This window comes from Melanostigma gelatinosum, assembly GCF_949748355.1.
Source record: "Melanostigma gelatinosum genome assembly, chromosome: 8".
NCBI classification, from domain to species: Eukaryota; Metazoa; Chordata; class Actinopteri; order Perciformes; family Zoarcidae; genus Melanostigma; species Melanostigma gelatinosum.
The window spans coordinates 6,738,858-6,764,499 of NC_136641.1; the positions used below are offsets into that span (position 1 = coordinate 6,738,858).

The window sequence follows — 25,642 nt, forward strand, 5'->3', positions numbered from 1 at the left end:
TGTTGTTTTTTTGTGTCTTTTCCATTTTCCAATTCCTCCCCTTTCATGTCGCTCCCTCTCTTTTGTCCTGGTAAGCTGGTCGGCGTGGTCCAGAAATCTGAGGCCTCTGTGTTCCGTACGCCTCCGCCCGCCGGAGATTAAAAATAATGGGCCAGCACCATTAATTAAGCAACTAATCTTACTGTTTATGTTTTGTCATTTTTACCGCTCACAGATGCGTGGAGAACTGTCCCCAAAAAATGTTTGCTCCCACACAGTAAATTTGTCGGAGTAAATTTTACTCAAATTGAATAAAATTTTACTCAATAAAATACAACATTTGGTCCCAGTCTATATAGAGTAAAATCTACTCTTGCCTCAGAGTTAATGATTCAGAGTATTTTTTACTCTATTCAGTGTTTGTATTTAACTCTAGATGATGATAATTTACTCTATGTAGCATAAAATGAAAACAACTCTACTGCCATTTTACTCAACTTAGAACTATTCCACTCCACATAGAACTACATTCCACTCCACATAGAACTACATTCCACTCCATATAGAACTACATTCCACTCCACATAGAACTACATTCCACTCCATATAGAACTACATTCCACTCCATATAGAACTATATTCCACTCCATATAGAACTACATTCCACTCCATATAGAACTATATTCCACTCCATATAGAACTATATTCCACTCCATATAGAACTAAATTACACTCCATAGAGAACTAAATTATGATTAAAACCTGAGAGAACTTACTCTGGAAGGTTATCATTAAACCCAACAAGTTAAATAAATCAGATATCAGTATTTACCAAAGCACAATTTATTATTTTGTATTACAAATGTGCAATGTATCCATACATATTTTACAGAATACATTTTGGACCTTTGGAACACTTTGGCCTTTTCACTATGACATCATAGGAAACAGTATGGCACAATAAACAAACTTGCATCATCACACCTGTATGACATTTGTACATCAAATGCTTTATAACAGAAAATCTCTTTCACATCAACTACATGAGGTCCGTCTTTTGTGCACACAACTTTATATGCATTAAAATGCTCATCAAGACACACTGTTTGCAGGGCAAATGTAACAAACAATAACCTCTCATCTTTCAGAACTACATGGTGGATTTTGTGAAAAACTGGCATCTCACAATGAACCTTCAGACAAACGACTAAACCCGTCCGATACATATTTCCATGGTGTTTGGCCCATCTAATATTTAAAACCTTGGTGTCAATTGGTACCTGAATAGTCTCAGCTATCTCATAGCCCCAGTCTAGCACATTTAAAGCTACCATATTACCTGGACCAATTATCACTTCATTGGGATCAAATGTCTGCCACCTGTATGCTATTTGATTTTGGTGTTTCTTGGCCAAAGTTTTAGTGATATTTTTGAAGCTTTTTAATTGTTTCTTAAAGAAATGATGCTTTGCTTCATAGCGCATGCACCAACTATGCAAAAGTGGTCCAATTTTAAGAATACACATAGGGTAATGCACCATAAAATGATGTTTTGGTAGCAGCCTTTTGTTTGGAAACAAATGCTTGAACAACCTGTGGTGTTCCACGATTAAGTGTTTCAAAAAAATAGTAATACCCTTTGATAACTTTGGTGAAAATACAATGTTTACAATTTGAAGCAAAAGCAGTAGCAAATACCAGTGTTGATCATTTGGACAAACCAAGTCTCCAAAGATAAGTGGTAGATTGCGAAGTAAACACCAGGATTGGATTGCATTCAACCCCAAGTCATTTGAGTCCTCCCTTAACTTAACTGTAGGAGGTTTGTTGTTTTGCTCCATATAGCCATAGTTAAAACTCCTAATTCTACAGTCTATTTCTTTTAATGTTGTGTACTTATCTTTCAAGTGCAGTAATAGAAGTTTCATTTCATATTGTGCCACTCCCTCCAAGATATCGTGCATAATATCGACAGAGAAGTTTTCACATGTATTGAAATATTGCAAGGAATTTAGAATGCAAGAACGTTTAACGCCCATCACATAGGGAAGAGTGGGATTTGTCTCCATCATTTGGCAATGTTCCGCATGAAGTGCGCGAGTTCGCAAAACTATCTTGGGTGAATCTTCATTAAACTCAGTCTGAAAGTCTTCTTTCTCAGCAAGACAGAAGCGGCAACAATATCTGGCACTGAATGATTCAACAAAACCAAACAAACTGTGAAGACCAAGGTTGTCACCTGTAACTTGGACAATAGTTCCATACACTGGCTGATCATACAAGGGGACCCGAATTCCATCCTTCTCAAGTATTTTAATATCCTGCATAAGTGGATCAAGTATTTTAGAAAAGCCATATGTTTTAACATCTTGGGCATGAAATAAAGCGACCAAATGAATATTAAGCAGATTTGAGTTGTACTTGGGAGAAAAATTCCGCAAGGTGAAATAGAGTGCACCTAATTTATGTATTCCCCGTTTTGAGCCTAAAGGATTTGCAGTTTCAAAATCATCATAAAAAAGCTGAATCAGAATGGCATGCTTCTGTTTTGAAAATAGATCATGACTCTTGAAAAGATCTCCATCGCACAAGTCATGAAGATTTTCTCCTGAACTTGAAGTCTGCATCATCTCTTTTATGTTAGGATGTTGATAAATAAATTGTAAAGTTTTCAAAATAGGGATGTAAACTAATTTATCAGTGACAACAACCTGATCATAAGTTCCAGTGGTGCGATTGCGTAGGGTATCAAATCTTGTACCAAGAACATATTCAACTAAGTCTACCCTTCCCCACTTCTCTGTAAAATACTGCCTTCTTTTACTCTCAGAATTTAATACACCATAGGGATTTTCCATTTTTTCGAAACACTGATCAATTTTGCTCTCAATGTCGCTTTTGATAGGCTCCTGTAAAGATAGACACTTCTTCACAGATTCTTTTGCTTGATTATGGATATCGTCAACAATCTCTTCCATCGAAATTACCAAAGAGTTAACAGTTGTTTCACTTACGCCTGCCACTTTAAGTTCGGCTACTGTTGCAGCGCAGCTGTCTACAAGACTCCTTTTGAGAAGGACTGAGTCAGAAGGTGAACTTCTTGCTGGCAAGTCATCAAAATTACTTGCTGCTAAATCTTCAGATGTAGATGGGCCTTCACCAGGATCAGAACAAGGTTCATGTGCTTTATTTAGATGCTTTCGAAACCCAGAAAAAGTGCCATAAACTAGTGAACAACCAGCCTGACCACATTTAAGACGAAGGGTCTTTCCTGAACAAAGTCCGTGGATCAACTTCAAGTGTTTTGTCAGGGAATTGGTGTTTGCCTGGGGGATTTTGCAAATAAAACAAAACATCTTCGTATCAACTCAATGCAGCATCCGAGCCCTCAACTCTGCAACCCTTGGATTCACCTTAGTGGTATCAACATCGATTTCAAAGATCGTGGTTTGCAAGAAGTTGTACACATTTACCAGATCCTGGTTGTACGAAGTACCAAAGACAAAATGAGCTTTGAAAAGCTCATCAAAACAGGCAAGTGTGTCTGGTGACTTACAAGGTATTGCATGCTTGTCAATCACAATGAAGTATTTGTGAATCAGACTCTTCTGGGTCCCCACAGCTAGCAGGTATGGTTGAAGGCTTTCCACGATGCCGTCCAGATGCCCCTGGATGCTCATCCCAGTCTGTGACAGAAAAAATAATGAATTAGTCAGCTATAAAATTAGTCAGTTTAAGGAAATGTCTTAATTGACCATAATCTTAAAAAGAGGATTGAAAGGTTTAGAAAAGGGGACAGAACAGTGACGATTTTCCAGTTTAATTGAACTGTAACCTCACCTTAATGAATTTCACAAGACGGTCACTGGCTTGTCTGGCTGAGAGTTTTCCTGGTCTCTTGCGGCCATGTGGTGATGGTGGTAGAAGGTGGACAAGAACCAAAATGGATGACATGTCACTGTCCCATCCTGGAAGTAAAAATTCATAAACAAGCATTTACTACAAGCGAACAGTCAATCCATTTTTCATTCAAAAACTATTCTCTCTTCCATAACTATGATCCTTAACTTTTAGCATACCATTTTCCACGTCTGTTGTGCATTCAGCATTTTGAACCAGGTCTTGAAGATCGGCTGTCTGTGTGAGGCCACGGCTTTGTTCGAGGACTTTCTGTTTGTAGATAGTAGGCCATCTCTCCAGGAACTTTGTAGTAGCAGCATCCCCAAACATCAGACCAAAGTCTTGGTCAATCTGCAGACAAGATAGAATTGGTCAAAACAGAACAGTAAACATTATGGTGTAGCACCATGGTCATGACAGATCTTACAACCCTACCCAGGCTATTGTAGAACAGAAATAATATTGTCATGACAGTGGCAGTAGAACGTTCACATACCAGTCCTGCCATGTCCAGGAATCTTGGAAACGCTGTGAATAGTTCAGAGGACTTCACTGGGTCATGAACCATGTCTTGGCGATAGGTAAAGGTCTGCTTCATCTTCTCCTTCACAGTTGCTTCATCAGCTGTATGCTTCATAAGCGCAATGGCCTCGCAGCACAGGCTTTCTGTGGTTAGCCCGTTTTCCACTCTGAATGAGTCTCTTTCTGCTTTTGGACCACCTGTAATAGTGGTGGCACTTTTATCAATTACTGGGTTAGTATATGATATTATGTCCTAAGATATAAGAAATAAGGCTTGGAAAACTCTGCAAGGATGGCCATGCAGGCACTTACGTCTCCAGAAGAAAAATAGGATATATATATATATATATATATATATATATATATATATATATATATATATATATATATATATATACATTATATGATTATTCCCTCATCATGCATTATGAATTAGACTTCACACATACCAGTTAGTGTTTGTGACTGACTGCAGGTCTTCTTTTTTCCCTCCGATGCTTCCTTCTGAACAAATTTCAGTCTCCATGCCAGATACCCACTCCCATCTTCTGCATTGTAATAATGCTCCTAAAGTAAAAAGGGTTATTCAGTTTGATTGAACAAGTTGAAATAGTTTAATCTTTCCCCAAAAACTATCATATTTCCTAGTATTGTGATGAGGCCTTTCTTTCTAATGACAGTTATTTTGAAAAACAGAGGTTATTGTATTACACGGTTAGTGTTGTGTCTTGTTAATGGGCTAACCCTTGCGGTGCGAAAGTAAACTGAGCTTTAACACCGCCAGAGTTCAACTTACGGGGAAGGCAGAGATGGTGGCCATTAGGGCTGTCACCTTTTCCAAAAATAACACTCGAACAAATATGAAATGACACGCAATACGTTAGAGCGCCCTCTGTTGGGTGACAAAGTAAACTACGTTAAACAGTCAGCTGTGGATATAGACTGTACATTTTTTATTCAAATGAGTCATTAGAGTTTGAATGTTAATTACATTCAAACAAATGTTCAAAAAGTGACAGCCCTTGTTGCCATGCAGTAATGTTTACAGATCTTTATTTGAAATAAAAACACTACCCATCTGTAAAACAGCAGTTGAAATATTTACATTCCAAGCAAGTGAAAAGTAAATAAGTTAGACGTTTTAATGTACTTACATAGCCTAACTTGCTCCTAGGATCGGCCAGGTATGGGTACAAGGTAGTGATGCCCCTTGCGTAGTCCTCTTTAACGCGCCTTGAAGGACTTGTCCTACACACAAACACACAGACTTTACTATATGTGCTCCAATCAAAAGTATTGATGTGTAAATTCCACCTGCTAAAAGAGGGGTGTTGTACTGTGTCAATTCAAGACACACATGTGTATTAGGAGTGCAGGTATGTAATAATAACAACATGACAACATACCCATGTTCACTTGTCATATGTGCGACCAATATCTTGACCATATCACGTCTTCTGGCATCCGTTAGGCTTTTTGTTCGGGCATACTCATTCATGATCCTCTCTCCTCCAGGTTTGTTCTTCAGGATGTCTTCAATCATCTAAGTGGGAAGAACAAAAATGAACACAATGAAACGTTTAAAACAATAATGACATCAAGTATTATCAAACAGAATGGCCACAATTTTACAACTTCAGTTATTCAGCCATTTACCATTCAACCTTGGCATTTTTTTTAAACCTTCAGAAAGGATGCAAGGGAAACTGCAGAGCTTACCTGAGCTAGATGACTTCCCTCATCTCTTTGTCTTGTAGCAGGACTATGCTGCAATATAGTGGTGTCGTCCGAGTCCCTCTCATTGTCTCCACTGAAGCTTGCAAAGGAGGAGCATGAAGGGGAGCTCAAAGAATCTAGAAATCATATTAACATTGAACTAATGTGATTAACAATGTGACTATAAGACAATATAAGTGCACACATCCATTATTAGAGGAATGCAAATATTTCACATTGTATCATGCCCACAACAGTTCCAGAAATTGTGGAAAGGGTGAGCAGAGATGATTTCAAAATATCTAAATAAGATTTTAAAAAACCCCAACTCAGATATATTAAATTGTCTTGCATATTCAAAACATGTTAGATTGACCAAGCCGTACAGATAAATATGAAGTTATAAGCTAATAAGTAACTAACCCTCAAGATTTGGGTCTTGGGGTAGACAAATCTCCAGCACACCAATGTCTTGTTTCTTTAGTAGAAACTCAAACACCTCCTCATCAACTTCGGTCTTTGATTCATCATAGACTTTTAAGTCCAAGGTTGGAAGGTCAAATTTCTTGGCAACTGTGAAGACAAAATACCAAGGGACAAGCTTAGTGATGAATCGGTTGTGTATTTGCAGAAAAACATAACAGACAGCAATCAGAAGGCCATCTTCACTTGAACATTGTAATCCCAAAACTGACAGTGTTCCATGCAGACCTTTGCTATTCCAGGGAAAAGACTTTCAGGTATGCAAAACATAGAGTGACATCCCAAGTGTATTGTTCCACAGGTTAGTGTGTGCAATATTTTTCACTCACCACAATCCAAAAATGATTTGAAGGTTAGTTGCCCCTCATAACAAATGTACTTCTGACGATCTCTGTACTTCACTCTTACAGCTTGCATCCTTCATGACAAAAACAATTAAATTAGTTTCATTATCAGAAACAGCTGACTGCCAACATTAGTAATACCACAGTAAGCCAACATTAGAAAGACATGATGCATGGACTAATAGTAGGTCTCCACAAGGGTAAACTATTTCATTATAAAAACGAGGGACATTTTAAGCACGTCTTTATTACGCTGTACTAAAGGGACCTGTTCATTCGCTTGAATCGCCAATTCGCGTCACTCCAGTCTCATAGTGGCTGTGCATAGACTTTGTATGTAATCTACTGCGTTTGGCGTGAACACATCATCAGAAATGTAACCAGTTGTCTCATCTTGAACAATGTCTACTTCACCTGGTTGTCTCCGACTTGGCCGTCTCTAGCATGCCACAGTGCAACAGATCAATCAGCTTATGCTGCGGAATTCTACCCGCACTTCGCGAGTGGCCCGTGCCAATGTCAAGCCCAGCTAGTTTTAGCAGTCAACAGAGTGAAGTGCATTTTTTCAAAGTATAACACACATGTTGCATCGACCAGGGTGCTGATGAACTGCAGCGAAACACAGTCCATCAACACAGCTCTTTTCAGAGTCAAATACACGTGTTGGCGGCAACAAACGCAGCTAGAAACAGTCCAACAGTCATTAACAGCTCTTTTCAGAGTCAAATACACGTGTTAGCGCAAACAAACGCAGCCGGAAACAGTTGCTTAAAACAGTCGTTAACAGCTCTTTTCAGAGTCAAATACACGTGTTAGCGCAAACAAACGCAGCCGGAAACAGTTGCTTAAAACAGTCGTTAACAGCTCTTTTCAGAGTAAAATACACGTGTTAGCGCCCACAAACGCAGCTAGAAACAGTCCGTTTAAAACGGTTTTTAACAGCTCTTTTCAGAGTAAAATACACAGGTTAGCGCCAACAAATGCAGCTTAAAACGGTCGTTAACAGCTCCTTTCTGAGTAAAATACACGTGTTGACGCCAACAAACTGCAAATTCTACATAGCCATTTTCACAGTAAAATGTACCTGTTGCACCAACTAACTGCAGCAAAAGACAGCCCCTCTACACAGAATAAAACACACATGCACCTGCTCAGTGAAGTCCGCTGGCTACTGATGATAGCTAATACTACTTTATTGAGACTTTAATCCAGGTGTGTCGACGTTAATATGTCCATAAACCACCAAATATTTTGCGAATTGATGTTAATGCGTTAGAAGCTAACGTTTGACTGTGACTAAGTTATGTGAAAACGTTAGAAGCTACCGTTAGCATCTGCTAACGCGAACAATCAGAAGCTACGGCTCATATCTGACAATGCAAATAGTGAAGTAACGTTAGGTTAGCTGCAATGTTGCTACACAATGTACCTTACACACATGAAGTTAACCAAAACGAATGACCTTACCTGACATGTTATTTCAAATGCCGTCTTCTGTTCCTCACTTCAGCCCTTCCGTTCCATAAAACGTCAGCTCATTCCAGTGTAGCGAGAGGTGTCATGGCGGCAGAAACGAAACTTAAGGAACCGTTGTGGGCGTGGTCACGCTGTTTTACTCCAATAGATTTTATTCTGAATATTTACTCACACTCTACTGGCTACTGGAAGTAATTACACTCCAAAATGATTAAATATGACTCCTTCAGTGGAAAATAATTGTAACTCCGGAAAAATTACTCTCCCGTTTTTCCTGTGCACACACCCATTAAAATGCTTTCGCAGCACGTACGCACATTAAAAACAACCCCATACGTGGCTGGACGGGCTGTCAGGGACGCTGCTTTGCTGCCCATTCCAGCTAAAACCCCCCCCCCCTCCACCTTTCTTTCTCTATATTTATTTTTGTAAGCGGCTCAGTTAATATTGTTGATTTAAGACCTCACCTTCAATTTGGTGTAGCATGTGGACAGAGCTGAGCCAATTTTCTGCTTCAAGCGCCTTTTAATAAACCACGCAGCGCTATCAGGAGGCTTTGGCTCTCCTGATGGAGCCCATTTTTTTCAAATTAAAGGAGAGTTCCTTATCTTCGGCGGCCTCAAACGGCGAGAGAGATAAAGATGGCGAGCTTTGTGGTCGTCCTCACTGTGTTGTTAATGCGACGCGAGAGAGAGAAAAGGAGGGGGGCTGGGCGAGTGGGAGGCGTAAGAAAGGAGACTTGAGTTGGAGAGAAGAAAGAGAATAAAAGTGGGAAAAGGCCGATTTAAAAAGGCAAGATACACCATTGGAGGTTGTCATCTTTTTAAAATGGGTCTTGTGAGAGAGCCCCAAAAAACCGCTTCATTCCTTCCCTTTCTCCGTTTTATCTCCCGTCCTTCCTTTATATGTTTTTCTATCCATCTCTGTTCATTTTCCTCTTTAACCTCCATCACCCATGCCCAGAGAAACTCAGTCTCTGCATCCATGATACCGATGATAAAGTGTGTGTGAGCGCCCATGTGGATACGGATACGCTGTAATTGAAACGCGGGGGTCAGCTCTCCTTCATGAATCAAAGCCAAAAAGACCCTTTAATATGGCTTCAATTAAATCTGGTGTTAAATGCTCCTCACAGAGAGGGTGCGTACGCACAGCGCAGAGGGGATCGACGTGTCGGCGTGTAGGGAGGTGTGTGTGTGCCCGCAAGTTTGTGGCACTTTCATGTTTACTGTGTACTACAAGTGTGTGTGTGTGTGTGTGTGTGTGTGTGTGTGTGTGTGTGTGTGTGTGTGTGTGTGTGTGTGTGTGTGTGTGTGTGTGTACGTTTGTGCGCGTCCCTTCCTATACCTGCGTAGGCGTGCTTAACTCGCTTGTCTCTGCTTCAATCAGTCAGAATCCATTACAGCGAGGCACTCAGGCAGCGAGCCTGTCATAGTTAACAATCGCACAGATAGACAGCCAAAGACCAATTATAACACAGCCCACATATCAAATTAAGCACGGCGCATTCAGTCGCTCAGAGCACACTTTCCTGCTGTATTTGATCAGGATGATCCTACCCACACAATTAAGAGCGATTTGGCGCTAATTGCACGATTTGGGACGAGGCACGTACGAAACACACCATAGGTTGTTAAACAGGTTGCAGTGGATGATGCTGTTAATTGTTTTTCATCTTTGTCTTGCCTCAATTGGTCAGACCTATCCTTGTGTGTTTGTTTTCTTTTCTTTTTGGTCTTCTTTTTTAATAATTTCTTATTTTGTTGAGCTGTGGCCTTAAGACAAGCATGAAGTCAGAGGAAGCTGTGAACTGGACCAGCCACACAGATCTTTTAAAGTCAGCTATTAATGCACATTTCAGTGGCCATTCTCAAATTTGTACTTGGGTATTTATGTGGAAGGGGGAAAAAATATATGTATTGTTCTGTTAGGATAAAACCACATACATACCCACCATATTTACAAAGTATCCCAATAGGAAATGGGAAACTGGAATATACTCTGGATTAGCATCAAATCGGTGAATCAAGGCTCTTTGTAATCAAACATACTTCTTGGCTTAACGAATTAGCAATGCTTTTAAGCACAAGATCATTTGTTTTAGTTTGATTCATCTAAAATAGTCATTGTTGGCCCACTCGAGTGCAGTGGAAACGGGCCGTGAACGCAACACTGACATATCGCCTCCTTTTAAGACAGTATGGCAAACTTGTTAGGAAACAGTTGCTAATTTACACATCCAACAGTTACGGCACAACATCATCATCCATCTAGAGTTGTTGTCACCTGAGGAATGTATGCATGTTTAAGATGAACTCGCCTTTTTAAACTCTGGTCGCCACTTTGGACTCTCATTGGTCTCCAGCAACGACTGAGGCAGATATCTGGCTCCTTGTCTTCTAAATGCTCCACTGCGCTCACCAGCTAGTCGCTGACTTCGTCTGTCGGCTCTTACCGAGCAGGCCGTTAAAGTCGGTTCGCAAAAGTTTTTTGGAAACACCATGACAGAGTTTCTTCTGCATGCATCTGATCCATTGTTCCATAAAACAACATAGATTACAGCCTTTAAATAGACTTTTGTTTCCATCCTTTTTTCACATTCCCTCTTTCTCCGAAGAGCTGATGTGCACGTTGCACTAAATGCTGTCATCGTTTTTTTTTTTCTCACTTAAAGAACTCAGTTTTTTGTTGCAACCAATAAAAATCCTGAACAAAGCCCTGTGATGTCGTAAACCCTGATCTACAGTACATTCACAAAGAGTGGATGTGAGGCATCTGGTCCGATGTTCAGGCTTTAGATGTTGATCCTCATCAGTTGTTTGGTTTCATCCATTTTAAAGTGATTCTAGTTTTTTTCAGTGAGAAAAAGGGGATCGAACGTTCCTTTTGTTGTTGTTTTTTCACCTCAATAATTCCATCCTTCTGTGTTTGTGTGTTTTGCAGGTCTCGCAATACTGACCCGGTGTGTCTTGGCCTGCAGGCTCAGATCTTATCTTGCTACAGGGACAACAGAGACCAGACCCTCAGGTGTTCAGACCTGGCCAAAGAATACATGCGGTGTATCAACGCTGCAAAGAAGGTGAGAGCTTCTTTCAAATCGATAGGATTTTGGAATATAAGGGTCAATACAACAATTGTGTCAATCCTAGATCATACCTTAATTATGAGGATCGCTTTCTAAAGCCATCTCAACAGCAACTTTCAAACCAAAAAGAATGAAAACATAGTTATTATAATAATGCTGATAATATTTTATTAAATTGTACTTCACATGGCCCTTCAAAGAAGCAGGGGGGACATAACAATCCAGTCTGAGTAGTGTCTTTTGAAGTTTTCCATGGAGAGAGATGATATTTTCAGAGCAGCACACTGTCTGATGTAAAAGAAAGAAATTCCATTTTTCTCAAGTTCTCATGATTATTCCGGCGGGAGGGGTTTAAAGACCCCCCAAAAAATCTGATTGATCGGAGTTTGAGTGGTCACTTTAGGTTTTAACACAGAGAAAAATCTTGTCATTAGAAACGGCTTTCAGAGTGAGCGTCTGATAAAAGTATGAAATCCAAGTTCTTCGGCGCTACCAAACTTGTTTTCCTACTTATGCTGAAAATTACACCGTTTCAAAGGCAAACACAGTTCGGCTTGCTGTGACATAAATCCTCAGTAGCAGTTCAGCTCGTCACCGCAGCCTTCACCCTTTCAGTTCTAATTTTAGGTGGTTTACAGGCAATCATTTAAAGTAAGTGAGAAAGGAGAAAACAAAAAAGGCAGGTTGTCATCGGGAAAACACAAGCAGTAAAACTTGACATTTTCCCTGACAACATTCATTTCGATATTCTCTGAATACGAAGAAACTGAAACACTGCCGGAATTGAAGAAAGATTTGAATTCCTGAAAGCGGTTCACCTAATGTCAAGTAAACCAGACGGGGTTGTCCAGTCAGACGCAGCGATGATGTCTGCAGTCTCATCATTAGAATTCTAGCAGTTTAACAGAAATCTTGCACTGTAGACTGTAGCTGTGTTTGAATAACCCCAAGGCTTATTTTTATGTTCATGTGTGTTAGACTTTTGCATTTTTTAAGTCAGAAAACTCAACTATTAACCCGTGTCCCTCATCAAAGCAAATATTTATATGATGCTGATGATGTAATCCATTTTAGCTGCAAAGTGAGATTTAAACTCTGCAGTGTTGTTTTGCTGTTTCACCTTGTAAATAGCGCAACACAATGACATGGAGCTATTTCCAGGCAGACATTACACTTATTCTGTGTTGTTACATTAAGCTGTGTGAGTTATTGGAGACTGATATATGGAGTCTTAAAACTGACAGAAAGTAGGAGGTTATCCGACAAGTTGAAAATATGGATTCTGAAGAGCTGATGCTTTGTATTTAATGTCCAATAAGTTTGGAAAATAGATTGAAACCTAACATATGTTTTATACTCTGTGTTTAGCTTCCTGCTCATTTTGCTTTCAGACTTTTTACTTTTCCTAAAGTGATCTGGGTCTCATGTCGTTCTCTGACGCAGTATTAATTAAGGTGATGTAGGTATGTCTTCATCCATCTGAGTCAAGAAATCTGGCCTTTTTTTCCCCTCTTTGTCACTTTTTAGTTTTTTGTTTTTGTTTAAAACTAAGTTAAAAACACTGCTTACGCATGCACTCAGAAAAGTTTAGCCTTTGTACTTTCGCTTTCAGCATTCCACATTCCTCAATTGGATCTACTGCTGTATTATTCAAAAGCAAAGACGAGCTCCTCTCCTCGAGTATGTGCATTACTGCAGCAGTTTTAAGTTATAAATTCACAGAAGGTTAGAGAGACAAATGTGCGCGAGGGGAAGTTGGAGGCAGAGTACTGGAAGCTCGCCCTTCCAAAAGTTTGTACAGTAGAAGCGTTTGAAGGCGTAGCTGCTAATCATGCACGCGGACAACGTATTCCTCTGCCTCATGGTGCTCTCTGCTCACATCTCCACCTGCGTTGCTCAGGGGCACTGAGGCTTCCCCCTGGCATACAGTAATATAGCATGTGATAATCAGCTCGCTGAAACTTGATTCCTCCGCTCTTGTGCTGGTGTGTGTGTGTGTGTGTGTGTGTGGCTGCCTATACGTGTGTGCACTTTCAATCGCATCTGTAGCTTTCAACATCGTCTTGTATGAAACCCATGCAGACACAAACACACTTTTATATACATACAGCTAAGCCGACTTTTGTTTTCTTGTATTTCTACACTTGAGATGTCAAATGTCCGGTGTGTGTGTGTGTGTGTGAGCGCGCCTGTGCGTGTGTAAGATCTTCTTTATCATATTAGCTGGTGTGAGATAACGAGGAGTGAAGTGAAGACTCTTTGAAGGCCGTCTTTAAAAGAGCACAGCAGATCATACAGTGTGTGTGTGTGTGTGTGTGTGTGTGTGTGTGTGTGTGTGTGTGTGTGTGTGTGTGTGTGTGTGTGTGTGTGTGTGTGTGTGTGTGTGTGTGTGTGTGTGTGTGTGCGCGCGCGCATGTGAATAGCTCTACATTGCAGTCTGCTTTAACCTACACATCAAGGTCTTTCCTGCTGATTAGCCCCGAGGCATCTCCCCGACTTTCGCCCAAGTTGAAAGTTTATAAAGTTCTTCTTCCATTATGCGTCTTTAGAAGCTGTCACCATTTGGTTATCACTGATGACTTGTTGGGGTTTTTTACGGAGCAGATTGTGAACTTACTTAATGTGCTACGGCCTGAGACACCGTGGTGTGTTCAACTCATCATGTTGAACAAAATAACCGTGTAGAGCCAGCAGACTTAAATTAAATATAAATGGAATTGCCACAATTTTGCGTTGGCCTCAAAATATAATTGAAAATGATTATATCAGGACATTAGAAATATAATTGTAGCTTTCTAGTTATGGTAGCATTAACAAACTACTTGTAACTAAGTCACATCTGACAATGGTAACAAAAAGAGAGCGCAATTAAATCCCACCCACACCGGAGGGGAAAACAATTCACCGCTCTCCATGGACTTTGTATTGCGTGAAGGTGCCTCTTTGCCATTTTCAACAGATAAAATGCCCAAAAGCTACTTTGTGGTGGGATGTACACAAGGCAAAGTTTTTGTATGGCTCACTATATTTTATGAAGTAAAGCTAAAGCATTTTGAATTTTGAATTTTTGAATTTTTTAGGTTGTTCACTGAGCTTAATCATTTCTTGTGTGCTTAAGTTTGAATCCAGCACATGACTTTTAGAGCATCACACCTTTTACGTTTCCTTTCTGTGTCGTATAACAGAGAAGTGCAGCAAAAAAAGTTATTACATTTTATCATTTATTAAAACAAACAAACCTTGGGGAAATATATTGTGCTTCTTTATAATGCATATTAAATGAGTGCATCATAAAGAGTCGGTACGCTTTGAGCCTGGGGAAAATCTGTTTTCATTTCTGTTTTCAACCTATTTATAAGATGTCATCTGTATTACGAATTTAAGTGTTAATCCCTTCAATTGGCCGACTGCTTATTTAATTAATCAAAAAGTAAGAATGAAATGGAAAGCTTCTGAAGGGAGAAAGCAAGACAAATGATGTCCCTTCATTCCTCAGCTTTTTAAACAAGGGAGAGATGATATTATCGGGACTAAATGTGGTCCAGTTTTTGTTTTGCTTAGTCTTTGCCGACTCGACAGAAGCGACTGTGATGTGTTTTGATCAGTGTCACAGCGGGTCAGCGGACAGGCCTGCATATCACAGACGTCTTCCTGCTGCGTTATGCTGCCGTCTTTATGCACACTTGTGTACATGCATGTGTCTGATGGCAAATGAGGGGAGGATCCCACAGAGACCGAGCAGACGACTTCTCGTCATTGTCCTCTGGGAGGCCGAGGCTGACGTGGGCAAAGCTACATGTAACGCATACACACCGTCCAGACGCTCGGTGGGATTCTACCAGGCATTTATCTGCACTCTCAGATGTGAACACACGCACACACTGACTATATGCCCGGCAGGATTCTGCAGTCATTTAGTGCCAATCTCAGAGAAAAGCCTGGCTCTGATGCTGATCGGCTCCCAGTGAAGAGAATGGGAGAAGAGAGAGAAACAGTGACAGAGAGAGATAAAGAGAGATTTGGAAAGGATGGAGAAAACGCCTGAGCGGAGAGGAGACAGAGCAGGTGAAGGATACACAGGGAGTAAAAACAGCAAAAGAGATTTCGGGAAACAGGTGAGTGCTACAAGCGGCATCTCCGAAACACAGACGGATAATGTATGTGGAATTACAGCGAGGTCGGGATCTGGCCAGCTGTACAGTTGAAACCTCAGGACCTTTAAACGTTATTTTCCCTTTCAGCAAGGCCAACTACTGAGGCACACACACACACACACACTCACGCATATATATCCGATGCCCTGCTGTGGAGTACAGACATGTCTGGCTTAGACATGTCTAATACCAAGGGAGTTACTCCTCAAGTTAAAAGCTGCCTGTCAGACGAGAGAGGCAGAGAAACTGAAGCAACCAGAGAGAAAAGTGCTGGGGAGCAGCAGGTTGACTGAAAAGGAGATTTGAAAGAATGTGCTTTCAATAGGGGTGAGCCTGAATGGTCGACTATTCAACATGGCCAAAATCAAAGAATGGACCTCCATTTATTAATCAGAGCCCTAACAGAAGAACGTAGGGCTATCAGAGGCTGGAGATATTTTGAATTTATGAGCGATTCTCTAAAATCAGCTGGGGGAGGCACGTAGAAACAGCTGTTGACTGTCCCTTCCCTGTTGTTTCCCTTCTGTCTGTGGATTGCTTCAGTTTGGGACAATGGAATTAGGACCCGCTCTGGTCCCGCCAATGTCAACGCAGATTAGTGGCACTAATAGGCCATCACTAATTTTTCGTTTCTACATTTATGTTTAAAATAAAAACGTCTCTTTGAATAGCTTGTATGCATGATTATCATGCAATTGACAGACAATGTTGATATTGGCATTGGTATCAGCTGACGAGGTGTGTTTTATAAATGGCAGTGGCACGGCCCCCCTCCTCACTGTACTTTGCACATGTTTAAAATAAAAACATCAATCTATGAACCTGTGTATTATTTGAATAGCTTAGTATTGAATGCACAATAAAGAGGTATGTTTATATACGGCACTAGGCCCAGTTTAATATAAAACACAATTTTATACAATGTATTTAGATAGACAGATAGATGTAAACTTTACAAACGAAATTCGTTTGTAGCAGCAGCAATTTACAGAGTAAAATATAACATATGGAATGCACAATATCTACAGTACAATAAAATAACAGAGCAGATATTGAATTGAAGGAATAGATTAATAAAAAATAAAAAATAAGCTAGAATAAAATAGAAATGCACAGTATATACCATGAATATAGTGGTATTAATTCAATAAAATGAGCAACAAGTAAACTAAACTAAACAACCTGGACAGTAGAGCCAGGATCACCAACAACAAGCAACAGCCGTGTAGCGTTGTAGTCATGTGAAGGACGACGATCTGGCCCGAGGTGTTTTATTATAAAGTCTTATTGCAGTGGGCAGGAATGTTTTTCTGAATCTGTCCTTGTGACAGCGGAGCTGGATCAGTCTGTTGGAGAAAGTGCTCCACTGTCCCTGCAGGAGGTGATGGAGAGGGTGGTCCGGGTTATCCAATATGGATCATAGTTTCTTCAGTGTCCTCCTCTCCACCACCTCTTCCAGATAGTCTTGTTTGCAGCCAATGATGGAGCCGGCCTTCTTAACTAGTTTGTTAAGTCTGTTGGTGTCTCCGGCTCCAATGCTGCTCCCCCAGCAGACTAAGGAGAAGTACAGTGCACTGGCCACAACAGACTGATAGAACATCTCCAGCATTGCTGCACACGTTGAAGGATCGAAGTTTCCTCAAGAAAAAGAGTCGACTCCTCCCCTTCTTGTACACAGCGTTGATGTTGGTCTTCCAGTTCAGTCTGCTGTCGATGGAGACATCCAGGTACTTGTACTCCTCCACCCTGTCCACATCCTCTCCCAGAACTCTCAGCGGTTGTGGAGCCGTCGTCTTCCTCCTGAAGTCGACCACCATCTCTCTGGTCTTGGCCACGTTCAGACGCAGGTGATTTCTACCGGCCCACTCCACAAAGTCCTCCACTACTGCCCTGTATCCTCCTCCCGTCCGTCCCTCATACACCCGACCACTGCAGAGTCATCAGAGAACTTCTGCAGATGGCATGACACAGAGTTGTACTGGAAGTCAGTGGTGTACAAGGTGAACAGGAAGGGAGACAGAACAGTTCCCTGTGGGGCTCCAATATCACTGACCACCGTATCAGACAGCATATGGCCCAGTCGGACAAACTGTGGTCTGCCTGTGAGGTAGTCAGTGATCCAGGAGACGGTGGACGCGTTCACCCCCACCACCCGCAGCTTCTCACTCAGCAGCACTGGTTGGATGGTGTTAAATGCACTGGAGAAATCAAAGAAAGTGATTCTCACAGAGCCACCGGATCCATCCAGGTGCGACTGAGCTCGCTGCAGCAGGTAGATGATGGCGTCGTCTACCCCCACACGAGGCTGGTATGCAAATTGCAGGACATTAGACAGCCGGAGGGCGCAGGTCTTCAGGACCCTGGGGCTGATGCTATCAGGTCCAGCAGCCTTGCCTTGGTGGAGTCTCTCCAGCTGTCTTCTCACCTGGCCAGTCGTCACAGAGAGGGGGGGGGAGGGGGGTCATAGTGTTGGTGGTGGCAGAGCCCTTAGAATGAGGGCTCTGAGTCCATGCAGCTCACCAGGGGGGACAGAGGGGGAGGTGTTTGGGAGGTGTGGTGTGTGGAGGAGACAGATGAGGGCTGTGAGCTAAACTTATTGAAGTGACAGTTTAGCTCGTTGGCCCTCACCAGGGAGCCCCCTGGTTGTCTGCCTCCCACCTTGAAGCCGGTTATCTGCTTCATCCCTGACCACACCTCCTTCACGTTGTTCTGCTGGAGTTTGGACTCTAGCTTCCTCCTGTAGGTGTCCCTGTGGTGTCCACTCCCTGAGCTTCACCCTCAGGTCACGCTGGACTGTCCTGACCTCCTCCCTGTCCCCAGACCTGAAAGCTGCCTTCTTCTTGTTAAGAAGAACTTTCAGGTCACTGGTAATCCAAGGTTTATTGTTGGGAAAGCAGCGTACAGTCCGGGATGGAATGGCGGTCTGTTAGCAGAATTAAATGTATTCAGTGAATAGAGTCAGTCATGCTGTTGAGGTCCTCCCCGTGTGGTCCACAAAGCACATCCCATTCCGTAGACTCAAAGCAGTCCTGCAGGGCGTCGATAGCCTCCAGAGATCACCTCCTCACAGCCCTAGTGGTCACAGGCAGCCTCTGCACCAGAGGAACATACCTGGGTGTCAACAGGATCAGGTTGTGATCGGACCTGCCAAGGGGGGGAAGGGCAGTGGCACTGTATGCATCCTTAGCATTAGCATACAGAAGGTCCAGAGTTTTATTGTTCCGAGTGGGGCAGTCAACATACTGGTGGAACGTTGGCAGGGCTTTATCCAGATTGGTGTGATTAAAGTCTCCCATAACAGTCAAAAACGCACCTGGATGTTGAATCAGCAATCCAGACACAGTGGAGTGGATGGTGTCCACTGCTGCCTCAGCGTCAGCTGATGGGGGGACGTACACAGCCACAACAATGGCGGATGTGAACTCCCTCGGCAAATAATATGGACGCATCCCCATGGCCAACAGTTCAATGTCCGGGCTACAGAAGTGTTCCTTCACACACACATGGTCGGGATTGCACCACCTCTCGTTCACATACACTGCAATCCCGCCTCCTCTCTTCTTACCGCTCTGTACAACGTTTCTGTCCGCCCGAACAGTCCTGAAGCCGGGAAGCGACGCACTGTGATCCGAAAAATCCGCGTGCAGCCATGTCTCCGTGAAACACATGACGCTGCACTCACGGAAGTCCCTCTCAGTCTTTACCAGCGCGCAGAGTTCGTCCGTCTTATTCGCCAAAGACCTCACGTTCCCCGTTATGATCGCCGGTACCGAAGGTTTGTACTTCCTCCTCCGCTTAGCGCCCGACCTGCAGCCCCGAGCCCTCCTCCGTAGCTCCGCCGGGATCTCATGCCTGGCGCCGGGCAGCGGCCGCGGTTTCCTCAGCGCAAACAGCTGATCGCGGAAGTAAACAATGGACCCACACATTGTTTGTTGGTGGCTTTCCGTTACAAACGGGAAGAAAAGCCACGGGAAAATTGACAAAAAGTTACAGTCCGTTGTCTGACCGTAAGAACCAAACGTTAAGGAAAAATTTAAAAAAAAGTAGAGGGGAAAGAGTGAAAAAAGACTAAAAATTAAAACACACAGTGGGGAGCTGCTGCAACAGGCAGCCGCTGACACGGCGCCATCTTAGTAATGAGTCATATAGTCGGGGGTCTCTGCTCCATTTCTATCAGTTTGGGGGTCCTTGGCCTGAAAAACGTTGACGACCCCTGATCTAGATCAAGAAATAGCGCTGCAGGTAAGATGAAAAACATAAAATACATTTTTAGGGTGAACTGTCCCTTTTTAAGGACACGTATAAATAATGAATATCAAGTGAAGATGAGGCTGAATGTTGTTTTTGTTGCTCCGGATTGCATGTGTGTTATCTGTTTTATTGATTTATTACAAATTTACTCTTGTGTTTTGTACTCTCTCCTTCCCTGTGTGCTCCCGTAAACTGTCCAAGTTGCTGAACTCCCCGGTCCCTCACAGCCTCAACGAGATGCAATAGGGAGTAGGAGGACTTGCTGATGAGATGTCAGACTTGTCAGCTATCGCACTCTAACCCATTCTCCAAAAGTACCCACTGCATTAAGATTGACTGTCCCTCTCCTGCATGTCAGGCATTCATTTACACCTTTTAATTCCCCCTCCTTGTACTTAGCTAATGATCTAGCTTGTTGCACTGTTCAGCCGTTGACAGTCATTGCCATCCGGGGCTGGTACGAACAGCGGAGGAGTTTTGACTGACGACATGTCATGTCCGCTGTCCGTCAGATGCCACTTAACAGATTTATTAAGTGCTGTGTTAAGAGGGAGTTCTACTCAAGAGTGGTAGACTTTTCTCCCTAATCGCATTCAAAATCCGGCTAAACTTTACATTAGAAAGAAAAAGAAAAAGTTATGAGCCACCAGCTGTATAAAAGAACTAAATACAATCCGACAGACTTGCAGTGAATCTTTTGCGAAGGTTCTAGGATTTAAATCCATTATGTTTCATGAATGTAAATGTCATTGTAAAGACGACACCGGGCAAACTTTTTCGTTGCTGTTTGGTAGGCGGAACAAAACGACGAAAAAGTATCTCTAATTGATTATCTTTGGCACATCTCTGTAGTCGGTGGTATCGACGGATGTACTGCATTGCAGTTATGTGCTGAGAAGTGTTTGTAATATTCTGTCCCTCTCATTTATGTAAATGGCGGGGGGGGGGGGGTGGCCGTGCCTTTGAGCAGGGCAGTGTTGTAGTTAATGCAGAGGAGCTTTCCTGAGACCCAGGAGGGATGGTTTGGAATTCTTTTTAGGAGCGCGGTTGTGATTTGAAATGGCCAGCCTGTTGTCCAGGAGCCCAGGTGCCGTTACCGAGGCATGCTTAGTGCGCAAGTACGATTCACGGTGGATGGCACACCAGAAGATGAGGGAAGAGAGAAAATAGTTTCATCAAGTTTTGATAAGCCCATTCTCAGAGGAAAAGCCCATTGACAATACTGATAATACATCTGTATCTGTTGCCAATCTGTATGCAAACTGACTCTCACAGAGCCAGTGCATCACAGCGGTACAAAATCTGCTGTTGATTTCTCTTACCTTCAGTTTTATTGTTGATTGAACGGGAGTCATGCCGGTACAAAGATCACAGCAGCTCAGCTTCTCTGCCAGTAGACAAACAAACCGAAGGAAGAAATACAAAGACAAGGCTTTGAAGAAGTAAAAAGCTCATGTTGTAGATAACCAGAGATCTAGAAACTGTTACATAGAGGCGGTAGATATGAAAGGCCGATAAGACATGAACGGCAAGGCCTTGAGAAACACTGGATGTAGAAAGAGAAAAAATAGATGGGAAGCAGAGGAAGGGAGCACTAAAGAGTGACAAGAGGGCACAGCCAGAGAAGAAACGATTAGGCCCGAAGAGAAGGCTGAGATTAAATGTCGACTGGCAGAAGCTGTTGATCAGTTTATGTGAAACGAATAATGGAGCGGACTCCCTTCTACAGGCTGATTGAAAGAGAGCGAGAGAGTTCAGGACAAAGGAGAAATTACAAGAAAATAAACCGGAGGAATGAATGCGAGGAAGGAAGAGGAGAAAAATATGAGGGGAAGAAAAGCAGTTGGGCTTTGAAAAACAGCAATTGGAGAAGCGATGGGGAGGAAATGGGGAGATGTGAGGAGAAAGTGATGAAGAGGAGGAGGTGGACAGTTGAAGAACAGAGGTGGAGGCAGACGAGGGATGATGGGGAAAAATATGGAGGAGACAGACTTGGACGGATGCGCTAGAGGGGAGAGAAAGAGGGGAGAGAAAGAGGGAAGGGGCACGAGGCTCATGTCACAAGGGAGAGGATGCCGGGAGAAAAGGGTGAGTATCGGGGAGGTAAAAAGGGAAGATGGGTGGATGCCGTGAAGACATGGTAAGTGGTTATTGAAGAAGGGTTAGAGATGGACGCAGGATGTTAAAGATGCAGAGGGAGGAATAGATGGTGGGCCCCTCAGCAGTCAACACTAATGAAGAAGAATGAGCGGTTTCAGCTGCTTGCTGGACCTGCTACTGACCACACACACACACACAGAGTTTCACACACACTTTCACTGACGTACTCCTCGATTTTTGACAGAATTTGTGAAGCGCAGAAGTCGTCAAACTCCACGTTCACCTCATTGGTATGCATGAATAAATCTTACAAAGTGTCTTGTAGCTTTCTCTAAACTAGGCCTAATTAAGGAGCAGTTTCCCCCAATTTTTATATTTGTTCGGAGAGAACCCGTCTCAGATTAAACACTCATGCGTGGGGGTTTCACACCAAGCTCCTAAATTAGAGTAGGTTGCTTTAATTGGGGCTAAAGTCTTGCAGCGTTTTGTGCAGAACTTTTCTACAAAGTTGATTCACCGCGGAGCAGATAGCACTTTTTTTTATCCTTTGACATTCTATTTGTGGCTGTGCTTTAACCCAGCGTGACTTCCTGCCCACTGGAGAAAACAGCAATGAAAATCTTGAATCTTAACAAATAGTTTTTTCATCAGTAGTTTACCAACGTTTTTGCAAAGGCGTCGAATCGATTCAACAAAAAGGTAACGTTGATTTGGAGCACATTTGAGTCATTCTCTTCTGCTCTCAGCTGAAGGTCTGTTTGTGCCTCATTAGCTGTGACTGCCTTCAGACAAGAAAAGAAAAAGCTTGAAGGAATAATCTTTGCTTTATTTCTTCTCCAGCCAAGCTCACAGTGTTGAACAAAAGTTGTCTTCAGACTTGCCAGAACACAGCAGTGCAACTGCTGTAGTGATGTAGTGATGAAGGTCTATTGACCAAAAGATTTATTTCCCATGTGTTTTGGATACTTGGAAGTGGAATAGTACCAAGGACGTTGTTCATCTTTCAATTTTTGTTTTTCAAAGAAGTTGTTTGTCAACAAGATAATTAGCTGTAATGGATTATAAAGTGCTGCAGGAACGAGTCCGAAAACCTGCACGATTAGCATTTTTGCACTTCTGGTTCCATCGTCTCGGTCTGAGGTTAACGTGAGCTTAAGATATTTGAAAGTTTTGTTCTACAATATGAAATACGCCAGTAAATACGTCAGCAAATACCCCCCTCGTGAAGTTTGACGCGTTTACGTGTCTTGAAAAAGGTGGTTGCTAACAAGTGGCCGAATGAGTCTAGAAAACGTCATCAGGCCGACATGTCCGCCTTCACAACATCAAAAATCATCAAAGTGGTGTTCGTATGTGAAAAGAAACATGAAAGTATCAAGAGCATTTGTTTGCCACAGAGCTTATTTCCAGAGCTTTCAAATCCAATGAGAAAATTCCATTGGATTTTCGTCGAGGGAATCAAGGCAACGCTAACTTCCGGGGTTTGGCCTCCAAAAATACGTCATCCCTGCACCACTCTATTGTTGTACTGTCAACCTAAGGCGCGTAGTGCATGGAACATTGCGTACGTGGCCGTTTTTTAAGTGCACTGACTGGCGTCAAGATGCTGCCAGTGCGGGGACTCGAATGGAAAACAATGAATGCAGCAGAGCTGGCACTTATGTTGAAAAGTGCCAATACTAGTGCGCAGGTGTTTTGATGTACGTCGTACAGAGGCAGTGTGTTGCCCTTTAAATGGACCCTCAATCCGTCATAAATGATTGTCTGTATTATTATTCAATTCAGCTCTTTGACTCAACAAGTATGCTTGAGCCATTCTGGACGTGGTTCAGGGGACTTTTAAACAATGTACAAGCTTCAGATCGATGATCCATCGTGGCTGATTTTTCATCATGGAGCCGTGCTGGCTTTGGTTTGGAGCCTTTAACGGTGGAAGGTGACGCTCAGATGCTGCAGTCGTGTGTGTGTGGGCGTTCAGGGTCGGTAATAGTGTGTGTGTGTGTGTGTGTGTGTGTGTGTGTGTGTGTGTGTGTGTGTGTGTGTGTGTGTGTGTGTGTGTGTGTGTGTGTGTGTGTGTGTGTGTGTGTGTGTGTGTGTGTGTGTGTGTGTGTGTGTGTGTGCTGGGTCCACTGAAGAGTTTGATGTTTCTGACTGTTAAAGGCTGAGAGATGTTTTATCAGAGGGATAGATTTCAGGACGGTCATTAATGTCAGTGTGAACACAAACAAACAGCAGAACACAAGAACTCACATGAACCTGTGAGTCCAGTTTTCAAACAGGAACAAAGACATTTTATTTCGTAAGCAACAGGACACATTGTTTCCCTGTATGTTGACCGTAGACTGTATATAAGAAGTGGACGTAGTTATCGTGACATCAGCCGTTGGTTTGTAGACTGACGCTTTGAAGCCTCAGGTTCGGCTACTTCCGTCACAATCTTTTGGCGATCAGTTTTTGGCAATTGGTTTATCAGGATTTTTTTTTTTCGTCAGTTTGTTTTCACTGTAGTCTCTTTTTTATCTATCTTTAATGAATCTTCCTTCATCTTCCTTCATCTGTCAACTTTGTTTTTCTGCCTCTGCTTCCTTTAAACCAACACCTTTCATCGAGCTCCTTCGTCTGTCTGCGGCTCTTTTTTCCCTCTTTTCTGTGTCGACTCCCCTCTTTGTCTCTCTTGTCTTCGCCTATCTGTTTCTCCTCTCTAGACCGCTCTCTCGCTCTCTCTCTCTCTCTCTCTCTTCCCCCCCCCTGCTCTGCAGTTGACTTATTGATTTCATTTTCATACTGTTGGCAGTTGTTCCCTCTGTCATCTACCATCATCGTTGCCTCCCTTCACGCCAGCATTGATCATTGTACAGCCGATCACAACCAATCACCGGCGAGCGTCATTATCTGCTCTCGCTCTTTTTTTTCTTCTTTTGTTGCTCGTCTGTCTCGTATTGTGTGCTCCATGGGTTATATTTTGTACTATATTTTGTATTTTGTAACACCCGGGTATATTTAGGTAGTGAATTAGGCTTTCTTTTTTTTCTCTCGCTTTAAGTTTTGGGGGGGGGGGGGGGATGTACGAATTCAGATGGAAAGCTGAGAGCAAAGAAATTAAACTTTTACCGTCTTTGACAGTGAATACACATGTAACATTCTGTTACTTTTTATTTTCGGCCCCCATCCTTACTTTCTCTCGCTCCCTCCCCCCGTTTTAGTAGAGTCGAGGGTACTCGCAACTGCCTCCTGAGAGGCGTTTTCACCAGCTTTTGTACACCTCGCTGACCTTTCTGAGCGCCACGAGACCCGAGACCCCTGCCCCCTCTCCTTCTTTCTGCGTTCTCTGGCGGGGGGTCCCGATAACAATTCAACACAGCCCCGTATTGTCTTCCGTTGAAAGCCGCCCTCGGCTGCATAAGCAATTGACAAACTCAGTTTTTTTTCCCAGGCGCATTTCACACCAATATTCTGGGAAGCATTTTATCGCCCCCTCTCTGGCACGCTTAGCAGGAGGTTTTGTGGAACCAAGACCACCAGCTGGGATAAGAGAGGACAGCAGCGGGGCTTTTAGGTGGCTTTTTCACTGGCTTTTTTTTTTTTTTTCAGTGCCTCAAAGCATTATCGGAACAGTCTACTTTATACCAGCC

At 42.7% G+C, this 25,642-nt stretch overlaps 2 protein-coding genes across 3 annotated transcripts in view; one reads left to right on the forward strand and one right to left on the reverse strand.

Moving 5' to 3' along the window:
- The window catches only part of LOC306781429 (MICOS complex subunit mic25a-like), a 99,398-nt gene that overhangs the window by 60,920 nt on the left and 12,836 nt on the right, over window positions 1-25,642 (forward strand). For both annotated transcript variants that reach the window (XM_079274283.1, XM_079274284.1), the window contains one exon: window positions 11,364-11,499. In XM_079274283.1, coding sequence (XP_079130409.1) covers window positions 11,364-11,499 — 136 coding nt within the window. The remainder of the gene's footprint in view (window positions 1-11,363; window positions 11,500-25,642) is intronic.
- On the reverse strand, window positions 331-8,671 carry LOC306781428 (uncharacterized protein). The gene is made up of 11 exons (XM_079274282.1): window positions 8,412-8,671; window positions 6,930-7,018; window positions 6,541-6,690; window positions 6,121-6,254; window positions 5,808-5,944; window positions 5,556-5,649; window positions 4,851-4,968; window positions 4,376-4,599; window positions 4,059-4,230; window positions 3,820-3,947; window positions 331-3,665 (listed from the first exon to the last, which is right to left on the reverse strand). Exons 2-11 carry the CDS (start codon window positions 7,015-7,017, stop codon window positions 3,348-3,350), a joined length of 1,563 nt encoding a protein of 520 aa, XP_079130408.1. The 5' UTR covers window position 7,018; window positions 8,412-8,671; the 3' UTR covers window positions 331-3,347.